General features: G+C 43.1%; 1 protein-coding gene across 1 annotated transcript in view; it reads right to left on the minus strand.

Moving 5' to 3' along the window:
* LOC137325180 (phospholipid phosphatase-related protein type 5-like) overlaps positions 1-12,367 on the minus strand; it is a 122,707-nt gene that overhangs the window by 63,974 nt on the left and 46,366 nt on the right. The window contains exon 3 of the mRNA XM_067989981.1: positions 1,273-1,526. Coding sequence (XP_067846082.1) covers positions 1,273-1,526 — 254 coding nt within the window. The remainder of the gene's footprint in view (positions 1-1,272; positions 1,527-12,367) is intronic.

Below are 12,367 nucleotides of genomic sequence, written 5' to 3' on the forward strand. Positions count from 1 at the left end.
TCTTTTTGTAGTTCTCACTATCTGTTTTGTGACCCTTTGTTGATCTTTGTATCTTTGTATCTTTCCCAATTGCCAGGATCTATGCCATTTTTTGCCTTTTTGTATGCCCTTTCCTTATGTCTTATACTGTCCCTTACCTCTTTAGTTGTCCATGGCTGTTTTTTTTGGCAAGTAGAGTTCTTGCCCCTCAGGGGTATAAACCGATTCTGTATCACGTTAAATGTTTCTTTAAACATTTCCCAATGATCATCAGTCGTTTTACCCATTAACAGATTTGATCAGTTTCTGTGGACAGTCTCTGTCTCATCCCATTGAAGTCGGCCTTGCCCAAGTCTAGAATCTAAGCAGCTGATTCACTTTTTTCCCTTTCAAACACCACCTTGAAGTCGATCATGTTATGATCGCTATTGGATAGATGTTCACGCACAGTTAAGCTGGTAACTAAATCTGGTTCATTACTCATTACTAAATCTAATATGGCTTGCCCTCTTGTTGCCTCTAGGACATACTGCTGTAGAAAACTATCCCGGACACACTCAAGAAATTCACTACCTTTCTGACAGTTGCTAGTCTGCTTTTCCCAAAATATGTGAAGGTTAAAGTCCCCCATTAAGACCACTATGCCTTTGTTACATGCTTGTCTAATCTCTGCATTTATACAATCTAGCACTTCAGAGCTGCTGCCTGGGTTCCTATACACAAATCCCACTATAGTCTTAGATCCTTTCCTATTTCTCAATTCAACCCATAAGGTCTCTGTTGGCTGCTTACCCCTCATTATATCCTCCTTTATCATTGAAGTGATTTCATCGCTAATCACTAAGGCTACTCCTCACAATCGGGTAAATTGCTCCGATAAGTACGGCGGATAAGTACCTGCCCGCCTACACAAATTATCGACCTGCCTCCAGTGAGTAGGTTACTCACGCAGCCAAATGCGCCTCCGTTAAACGGAAGTGGGCATGTTGGAGCTGGGTTGCGGTCACGCTGCAAAACTGTATTATTTTAACATCCCACCCGTCCCCAACCCACCCGTTCTTGGAGGTTAAAATTGCCGCCCCCACTTAAGTCACACCAGGGTAATAAGTTTGATCTAAAAATGGCATGGTGTAACTCTTCCTGTAGTTTTCCCATTTGTTGGCCATTGTTTTGCTGTTTGCTTGAAGCTATTTCCAGCCACCTTCAGTGACCGCTGATGAATACAACTTAAAAAAAAAATCACTGCAATTAATAGCTGTGGGAAGAATAATAGGATTTAACAAATTCACTTACTGCCAGATATACTGCTGCAAACACACTTAAAGCTGCCTCTTTGGATGGAAAGGTTTTCCTGGCTTTTGTAATGGTATCTATGTTGCCAGTGCAGGCTTCTTCGCTGTTGATGAATTGCACAGATTCATGGTGACAGCCCAGTGCTGTGTAATTGGGTTTACAGACGGTGAGAAAATGGGGGGCTAGATTTCCTGTCACCACTTGCCCAGCATTTACAAATATATCAGTGGCAAAAAGTCCAAATGCATAAACTCCTGTGAAACAAAAGATACCAAACTGTAATTAGAAAAAAAAATGTGTTTGATCTAAAATCTCAAACAAAATAGTTAATTCGAGTGAACATTTTTAAAAATGCACAATTTTCACTTAAAGTTCAACTTAGTTAAACACACTCGCTCTTTTAAAGTTGTTCTGGATTTGGAGTTGCTCTTCATTATTTGATTGCTCTGTATTTGCTTCTGTGTCCCTGTCAGGTAACGTAACGTTGCCTTTTTGTGCAATATGCAAGAAGCATTTCTCAGATGGTGAAATGAAATGTGCCTAGTTACAAGGTATGTTGGCACAGCATAATTAGCTTAAATGGACCGGCTGATGAACTTCAAATCTGCTCAACAGATTTGCTGTTTGAGTGAATTTATGGCTAGTAATGAAAAACAATAGTTATAAATACAGAATTAAACTTGAGACAAAGAATGACTGTGTGGCAAGAAACTTCCAATTGAGCCCCTAACCTAAAATAGTTCATATAGTTGTTTAATGGGACTGGTTGCAAGGAATAATGCTTTACATGAGGTGGGGGGAGCAGGGAGTGCATTTGTGCTTATTAAGGACAGGAATGTTACGGATGGGGAATTAACATCTCCACGTTTTGCATCCACAGAAAAGGCTATTAGATTTGGCACAACACTGCTAGATGCAAGGAAAAGCTTTTCCTGTATTGACCCAGAAATGTGCTCAATCTCAAGCGCAGAAAAGCATCCTTACAAGAAAGACCCAGCTCAGAAAACTTAGCGCACAAAAATCAAGGTGGGAAAGAACACTGAAGTAAATTTAAAATAAAGTAATATGAGACAACTCCCTTAAATAATTCTCTCGCTTCCCTCACGGGGGTGTTTTTATAACTGGGAAGTAATAAAAAATAGACCAAAAAATAGTGAATAATCAGATAGATAAAAAACAGATTTGAATAGAAGAATAATTGATGTTATCTGCCCTCTAATGTCACATACAGCTAAATCTCAAAACAATTTTCTGTTGGATGCAGCTTTTCTGTTTGTCTCATATCAGTTGAGAAATAACAGCATATGTTTGGATGCAATTGTGACAATGACAAGTGATTCAACATTTTTACCCTGTTGGTTGCTGAAGCGTCAGAGATTTCACAAGTTTAGCAAGTGATGGTTATCTCCACAGTTTGAACATCTGCAAGATTCTAAGTAACAACACTATGTGGGAGAGAATTCGACATGTGGGAAAAGCTATGTTTGAGGCTTCGCTGCTCCATGTGAAATGTATGGATTGATACAGAATCCTAAGCATGTATGGCGCAGTTCTCATGGGGTAAATATTAACCCCACAAAACTCGACCCCAACCTGTCCACTTCCGGCTTTAACGGAGGCGGATCGAGGGGCGGGCAACCAGCCTGCTCTCAGGAGGCGGGTCGGTCAGTAAGGTCCTTTAAGGAGGCTGCGGGCCTCCATTTTAATAGGTTTTTTATCTTTAACTCTTGGGGACCGGGATTTCCGGGCCGCTTTCTTCACGCCACTTAAGACGAGGCGAGAAGGCCCTGATCAACAGGTAAGTGCCTTTATTGCACTGTTTGTGGGCCAGGAGGAGCAGGAGTGTTTCCTTGTGGCCTACCTGCCACAATCCCACATACACGATCAAGCCGACACCCTCCGCCTGTCCGACCACCACTCCCCACATGATCTCCAACCCTCCCCCCACCATGTCCGCCCCCTCCCCACGATCTCTGACCCCCCCACAACGATCTCCGACCCCCCCCACGACCCCGACCCCCCCACAACCCCGACCCCGATGACTCCCCTTGATGACCGACCCCCCCCCCCCGCAACCGATGACTGAGCACCCCCGACACCCAACTAAGACTTACCTGCTGGCATCTGCTCCCTGGCTGCTCTCCCGTCTGACTGACAGCCAGCCTTTCAATCGTAAGGATGTCCAAGAAACCCATATTTCCAGTCAGGAATTCCCCACCACCCCCGCCCTCTTCCTGGCTCCCATTAAAATTTACCCCCATGTCTCTGACATAAACATGTCTTAAGCACTAAAAATATTCATTGCTGCTCTCATCATGATATGGTGATGTGACTATGGACTGGAGACTGTGATATATGTCCCAGCTTAAGATTTTATTGAACTACACAAAAGTAATTGTTATACTTAACTTTAAGCAACTCTTAAACCAACTTGGGCACTCTTGTTCTTGAGATCTATGTGGCTTAACATGCATGGGAAGAGCAATCTGAAAGTTGTTCCTTAAAGAACTTTGTTGACGTTTATCTTTCGAAAAAGGAACTTCAGATATACAGAAGCCCAAGGGGTAAGAAAAAGGAAACATAAATATTCTAAGTTCTTCCATCTGAACTTTCCAAGTTCAGCTTGAGATTCAGGGATCTTTCAAAAGATTTTCAAAAGAAGTCAAAATGCAAATTATTAAAATAAATACAACTTATGACCAGTAAAGGCAATTACCACTGGCTATCACATTGAAAGGTCAATCATTTCTCAAGAACTTCAACCAGTGGCTTAAATGGAAAACGCAGAAGGGCTTAGAGTGTTTAATGAAGTGTCAGGCTGATCCTTGAAGGCCATAAAGAAAAAGAAAGACTTGCATTTTATATAACACCTTCCGTGACCTCTGGATGTCCCAAAGCACTTTACAGCCAATGAAATACTTTTTGAAGTATAATCACAGTTGTAAAGTAAGAAGTGCGGCAGCCAATTTGCACACAGCAAGGTCCTGCAAACGGCAATGAGATATACGACCAGATAACCTGTTTTTTCTAGTGATGTTGGTTGAGGGATAAATATTGGCAAGACATTGGGGAGAACTCCCCTGCTCTAATTCAAAATAATGTCATGGGATCTTTTACGTGCACCTGAGAATTTAATGTGTCATCCAAAAGACAGCACCTGTGCATTAGTAGATGGGGCTCAATGACAACATCATTGCATGGGTCATGGTTAGAAATGTTTACAGATTACTCCATCTTGGAATGAAGTGATGAATTAAGAAAAACATATCTTGAAATAATTGTACTCAAGCCCACAGGATTATCCCTCAGTCATAGGATAACACTGGGGGTCAAACTGGTCTAAGGCTGTGGTGCAAAATAAGTAATAGTGAATTTTATGCCCCATCAATTTTCTCTTCTATTGATGCTGAAATAAGCTGTTCAATTGATTCCCACCACAATCTTTCCAGCCCTCCCTTTAGGGTGCTGCTGTAGGCCCATGATCAGTGTCTCCCTTGCCAGATTTCCAGCCCTCCCAAGTGGCGAGCTGCCTATAAGCAGCTTGATTAGTGCTAGCAGCACCCCACCTGTATTTAAATCAGCCCCAATCACAAATATCGATTGGGCCTCTCGCCAACGACATGGGGCACACTGCCCGATCTGCGCCATACATGACAATCACCCACTGTAGGTTTAGCAATGCTGACTATCTTTGTAGAGCCTAACAAACTAACCACAGTAACAGTCTATTAGAATGATATTTGTTTATCGGGACCACTGATTTTTTGTTGGCTGTTCAATTTGGAGCCTGCAGTGCTTTATATTTACATTTCATGTGCTCAGATTCTAGTGCTAGTGGAAGGCAGCTGCTTGTTGTGAACAGTTCTGAAGAGTTTGTGCATGTGGGAGGACAGCAAGGCTGGCTGAAAACAAGTGCTGGGAGGGAAGGGGGGAGGGGGAGAAAAATATCTAAAGATGATTATAAAGCGGATGGTGTTAGGCACTTCGAGATGCACACACATAATACTGCTTTTAATCTTCTAGTTGGGGCAAGACCAATGTGATTTACAGCACATATACTATTTATGGTCTACTTGACTTAGTGATAGTATTCTTGCCTCTGAATCAGAAGGTCGTGAGTTCAAGCCCCCTCCACAGTGGCTGACACTGCAGTGTGGTGCTGTGCTGGCAGAGGTGCTCTTTCAGATGAGGCGTTAAACCAAATCTCTGTCCACCCTCTCAAGCGGATGTAAAAGATTCCCTACTTCGCAACAGTGACTACACTTCAAAAGTACTTCATTGGCTGTGAAATGCTTTGTGACATCCTGAGATTGAGTGAAAGGTGCTATAAAAATAAATTTATTTCTTTACTGAGGGGATGACTATGTCACCGTCTCTTATTTTTCAGATGCCAGACTAAGGGCGTAATTTTAGCCCGGGGGCGGGGATTTTGACGTAAGGAGGGCATTTTTTTCTTTTTTGCTGGTTTCCCTCCCAACAGGCCAGCCTGATTGACAGGCTAGCTTTCAGTCGGATGGGAGAAGAGCCAGACATACTGGGGGGGATCGAGGGTCAGTCATCTGCGGGGGGGGGGGGGGGGGGGGGTGATCATTGAAGGGGGATCCACAATCATTGTGGGAGGGGGGGGTCGCTGCAGGTAGGCTTGTTGGGTCTGGGGGAAGCACTCCTGCTCCTCCGGGAGGCCCACAAGCTGTGCTATGAAGGCACTTACCTGCAGTTTCAGGCCTTCCTGCCTCCCCTCACATGGCGTGAAGGAGAAGGCCCGGGAACCCCAGCCTCCAGAGGTTAAAATCAAAAAAATGATTTGAAAATGGAGGCCCAGAGCCTCCTTAAAAGATTTAAGTGCCCAGCCCACCTCCTGAGAGCGGGTTGGTTTGCCCACCTCATGTCGTGCCCCCGTGAAAACCAGAAACGGGCGGGTTGGAGGCGGGTTGAGGGCAGGTTGTAGATTTTTGCAATTTTTACTGCCCCCCCCTGCTCCCAACCCACCCATTTTTCCAGGCTAAAATCATGTACTAAGTGTTCTCTTTCTTCCCCAGCCCACAATGAAGAAAACTAACTTCATCACAATTTGATCAAAATACTGGAAAGGTTGTTATAAACTGTTTTTTGTATTTAACTTTTAGATTTACAAATAAATAAACCGATACTATATTTTTAGCAGAAGTTTGATATTATATTACATAGATTTAGCAAATGATATTCTGCTATTCATATAGCATACAGTATCCTCCCATTTAATCGAAACTTGGATCTTCATCATCCAAATATACAACTTTCTTTTGTATCAAGGAAAATTATTTTTTTGTACAGATATTTTAAAAGGAAAATATTAAGTAAGATACATATAGGTGTAAAAAATTCAGACGTTTTAAGCATGTAATGTTGAGGGGAGGTAGAGATAAAGTAACTTGATCTCTTTCACTTCGCTTTACTCATTCCACAGGTCCTGTGGTTAACACAAATACCAATTTAAGGTGTCAGCCTTGACTCAGTGGTAGCACTCTCACCTCTGAGTCAGAGGTATGGATTCAAGCCACACTCCAGAGATGAACACGTAATCTATGCTGACACTTCAGTACAGTACTGAGGGTGTGCTGCACTGTTGGAGGTGCCGTTTTTTTGGATGAGACGTTAAACCTCTCAGGTGGCACTCTATGAAGAGGAGCAGGGGTGTTCTCCTGATGTCCTGGCTAACATTTATCCCTCAACCAGCACCTAAAACAGATGATCTGGTCATTTATTTCATTGCTATTTGTGGGACCTTGCTGTGTGCCAACTGGCTGCTGTGCTTCCTACTTTACAACAGTGACTACATTTTAAAAAGTACTTTGTTGGCTGTAAAACACTTTGGGACATCCTAAGATCGTGAAAGGTGCTTTATAAATCCAAGTTATTTCTTTCTTTAAGGCCCGATTTAACTCTGGGCCAGTTTTCATTGGGAGAGTAGAGGTGTATGTTAGCAACTCACCTGCTGCTCCGGAAATGAGGCACGGGGTATTTTAATTCCCGGGCCTCATTTAAATCCCTTTTCTGGCAGGAAGTGGTGGAAAATTGTGTGTCCTGAAGGCCGCCCACTAATACCAGGTAGGTGGCAGGATCGGCTGTTGGGACCACGATCGGAATTGGGGGGTGGGGGGGGGGGAATCTACAGCAGGGGAGGCCTAAGTTTTCCTTGTGGGGCCCAGAGGAGCATTCCTACTCCTCTTGGCCCCACAAGGAAAGTAAACAAAAGTTTTTTAAAAATGACTTCTTTGGTCTTCTTCTGTTCCCAACTCTCTTCCCTGCTGCCTTCATCTGATAGGAACTCACTGCAAGGACCTTGCAAGCTTTGGGTGGGTGTCCTTGCCCCCTACTAAGTTGAGCAGGTTAAAATCAGGAACTGTCAGCTTTTGGCATCTCCAGGGCAGGTTAATAACCTGGGCGATTTTAACGATCCATCAGCCTGGTTTCCGCCAAGGGTGAATTTGGTTAAAATCGTCCCTTTAGTTACCACCAGGTATTATTACTGTTGCTAAGTTATTATTAAAGGATAGCAATAATGTCTTTGTTATTGACCATGTCACTTTAAAAGATAAAATAATATAGCATTTAAATTGTGGAATATAGAACAAGCTTTGCTGCATACTTCTGTATATCACGGCAAAACTTCACTTTCACAATTTATCAAAAGCTCATTACAGAAGAAAGCTCTTCCTTCCTAGGCCTTGATTATAACATTGTATTACCTCACAGCAGCTCACTACACAGCAGCAACTATAGGAGGTTGGTTGATTTAAAAGCCCCATGGAAAAACGTCAACTGTGTCCAACTGATGAATTCCAAAAAAGCAAATACCAGAGCAAAAAAATACACAGAAATAAAATGGACCTCAGCTTTACAGCGAGTTCTGTTTTATTTACACTCAAACAAGAATTCAGAATAAATATTACTTCAGCAAACATATTTTAAATTACTTTCAAGTAAATATCTTTTGAATCTTTTACTTAAGTTTCACTTGCTAGATGAAGATTGTCTGTGAATGTAAAAGTATTTGCATGAATATTTTCACTTTGTAATGAGAGTAACCATTGAAATATTGCTTTATTTTAATTTTCAATTAATTGTGGAATGAAAGCTCATTTGGAGGTGATACATGCAAATAAAGAGGAAAAAATTGTAAATTCCTTTTAATATTCAAATAGTTAATTTTATTTTCTAAATGCTTTTGGTATATTTTCAGTGACTCTTTTGGATTCTCTGATATTTCTACTTCAGTCCCTAATGAGGAGATTTTCAATATTTTTCCCCAATATATGTAGATCAAATTGCAATGTAATAGTGTGACTAGTCAGAGAATAGCATCGTTCTATTCCATAGGAAATAAAGGCTAAACAAATCATAAGTCACTGCAGAAATCTACACTACTTTCTAATACAGCATTCTTCCCCAAGAAAGACTTGTTCATTTATTTATGAAACTGCCCTGATGCACCATCTCGTATGGTACTGAAATAAAAACAGAAAATGCTGGAAAAGCTCAGCAAGTCAGGCAGCACCCGTGGAGAAAGAAACAGAGTTAACGTTTCAGGTCGAAGACCTTTCGTCAGAATTGGAAGATGTTAAAAGAGTTAAAGTTTTTAAGCAAGTACAGAGCCGGGGGGTGGGGGGGATGGAGGGAGGGAGGAGAGGGAAGGAAAGACCAAAAGGGAAGGTCTGTGATAGGGTAGAGGGCAAGACTGATTAAATGACAAAAGGGATGATGATGCAAGGCAAGGAAGGTAGTAATGAGACAGGTTAAGAAACAAAAGATTGATCCGGAGTAGCTGTAAATGGCAGCAGCAGAACCATTACCAGCACTAGCTGACCGAAAAAATGGGAGCAGTGGTTATGATCTGAAGTTATTGAAATCAATGTTGAGTCTGGAAGATTGTAAAGTGCCTAACCGAAAGATGAGTTGCTGTTCCTTGAGCTTCCATTGAGCTTAATTGGAACAGTGTAAGAGGCCGAAGACAGAGAGGTCAGAGTAGGAGTGGGAAGGGGAATTAAAATGGCAAGTGGCCGGCAGGTCGGGGTCACACTTGCGGACAGAGCGGAGGTGTTCAGCAAAATTATCACCAGTATGTGCTTGGTCTCCCCAGTGTAGAGGAGACCGCATTATGTGCAGCGAATACAGTATACTAAATTAAAAGAAGTACAAGTAAATCACTGTTTCACCTGGAAGGAGTGTTTGGGGCCCTGGATGGTGGGAAGGGAGAAGGTGAAGGGGAGGTGTTGCATCTGCTGCGCTCGCACGGGAAGGTGCCGTGGGGAGGAGACCGGGTGTTGGGGGTGATAGTAGAGTGGACTAGGGTGTCACGGAGGGAGTGGTCCCTTCAGAATGCTGAAAGGGGAGGGGAAGGGAAGATGTGTTTGATGGTGGGATCGCACTAGAGGTGACGGAAACGGCAAATATGTTGACTGTGGAGGCTGGTGGGGTGGAAGGTGAGGACAAGGGGGACCCTATCCTGGTTCTGGGAGGGAAGGGAAGGGGTGAGGGCAGAAGTGCGGGCAATAGGACGGACACGGTCGAGGGCCCTGTCAACTAGAGTGGAGGGGAATCCTTGGTTGAGGAAAAAGGAAGACATATCAGAAACACTGGTGTGGAAGATGGTATCATCAGAACAGATGTGACGGAGATGGAGAAACTGGGAGAAGGGAATAGAGTCCTTACAGGAAGCGGGGTGGGGGGGAAGTGTAATCAAGGTAGCTGTGGGAGTCGGTGGGCTTATAACAGACATTGGTTGACAGCCTATCCCCAGAAATGGAGATAGAGAAGTCGAGGAAGGGAAGGGAAAGAGTCGGAGATGGACCATGTGAAGGCGAGGGAAGGGTGGAAATTGGAAGCAAAGTTGATGAAATTTTCCAGTTTGGGGCGAGAGCAGGAAACGGCACTGATACTGTCATCAATGAAAGAGGTGAGGGAGGGGACCGGAGTAGGACTGGAACAAGGAATGTTCCACATATCCCACAAAAAGGCAGGCATAGCTAGGACTCAAATGGGTTCCCAGAGCGACAACTTTTATTTGGAGGAAGTGAGTGGAGTCAAAGGAGAAGTTGTTCAACATAAGAACAAGTTCAGCCAGGCGGAGGAGGGTGATGGTGGAGGGGGCTGGTTGGGCCTCCATTCAAAGAAGAAGCAGAGGGCCCGCAGGCCGTCCTGGTGGGGGATGGAGGTGTAGAGGAGCTGGACGTCCATGGTGAAAAGGAAACTGTTAAGGTGGCGGAGGTCGGAAGAGAGAGGACAAGGAGAGAAAAATGGAGTCAAGATAGGAGGAAATAAGTTCCGTGGGGCAAGAACAGGCGTAACCTGTCCCATTACCACCTTCTTTGCCGTGCACTATCATCCCTTTTGTCATTTAATCACTCTTGCCATCTACCCTATCACAGACCTTCCCTTTTGTTCTATCCTCCCCTCCCGTCCTTCCCCCCCTTTCCCTGGCTCTTCACTTGCTTAAAAAACTTAACTCTTTTAACATCTTCCAGTTCTGAGGAAAAGTCTTCAACATGAGACGTTAACTCTGTCTCTTTCTCCACAGATGCTGCCTGACTTGCTGAGCTTCTCCGGCATTTTCTGTTTTTATTTCAGATTTCCAGCATCCACAGTATTTTGCTTTTGGTATTACTGAGCTGCACAGAACAGGAAGGTGCCAGATCTGCTCTGTACTGGGTTAGCTGATCTTAGTTGTGGTGCTAGGAGAAATGTTACAATCGGTCTCAGTGTCCCTGAGCTAGGGAAAGGGAAAGTCAGCTAAGGTTTCTGCTTCAGGAAAGTGTATGTCCTAGATGCTAGGCGAGGATAACATCTGGTGTGACTTTGATGCTCCCTTTGGTCAAATGGTCTGCTGCCACTCATTGTCTAGGCTAGAACATGAATAATGGTGACTTGGATAAGGTAGTGGGCGACTGAACCCTAGAATACCCTGGCAAAAGAACGAAAGGAAACATGAGGAAAAACTTTCCTACGCAGCGAGTGGTTATGATCTGGAATGCATGGCCTGAAAGGGTGGTGGAGGCAGATTCAATCGTGGCTTTCAAAAGGGAATTGGATAAATACTTGAAGGGAATAAATTTGCAGGGCTATGGGGAAAGGGCAGGGGAGTGGGACTAACTGGATTGCTCTTGCAGAGAGCTGGCATGGGCTCGATGGGCTGAATAGCCTCCTTCTATGCTGTAACCTTTCTACGATTCTATTAGAAAATTGGAAGGGGAGAGGAAGTACTCCATGTACATTTACAAATAGTACACCTTGCTCCATCAACAATAAAAATTATACCAGTATGTGTCTCTTGAGAGCAGAGAATTCCACCAGCAAATGAGTATCTTTCCTGACACCAGGATAATGACAGAAAAGGCTACAATCTCAAGCTTCTCACCTCTGGATTAAACAGAAGAGCAGTACAGAGAAGGATGACTATGGGGATAATGTGAAATATGGAGAGAAAAGAAGTGAGGGAACACAAATGCTGCCAATTAAATTTCACTTCAAATGAAATCATTTTGAAGAAGCATATAAATTTTGAAAGCTAAAAAAGACATTCTGCATTCAAAAGGTCGATGCTCACAGAACCAGACTATTATTACAGATGTCACACCATCAAACCATGAAATGTTTTGACATAATTTTCCCAAATAGGTTACGAGAGTATTCTGGATTAATAATCCATTAACATTAAAACCAATTTCTGAGCCAGTGGTATTAAGCTTTTGACAATTCTGGATGGACAAATTATTTAACACATCCAAATGCATTTTCCATCTACAAAAGAGCTACAAGTAGGCAGAGAATCATGTCTTAACCCATATAAGCTAACAGCCAAAGGTTATTGAACAGAGAGTCAGTTTTTTGACTTGTGTCAGTTTGTTAGAAGTCACACGAAAAATCAGCTTTTATTCGTGGGATTGGAATTATCAATATTGACCAATTAGACTAGTTGGAAAGCAGGACTGGAGGCTCTCAGAATCAATCCAATCAATTAACGGCTCAGACTGGAATTTGTCAGAATTAATTAGACATCCATACATGAAAATGAGCAAAAAGGTTTTAAAGATGAACTGACTGTTTCTGAAAGTTGCAC

Source organism: Heptranchias perlo, chromosome 9, assembly GCF_035084215.1.
Source record: "Heptranchias perlo isolate sHepPer1 chromosome 9, sHepPer1.hap1, whole genome shotgun sequence".
NCBI classification, from domain to species: domain Eukaryota; kingdom Metazoa; phylum Chordata; class Chondrichthyes; order Hexanchiformes; family Hexanchidae; genus Heptranchias; species Heptranchias perlo.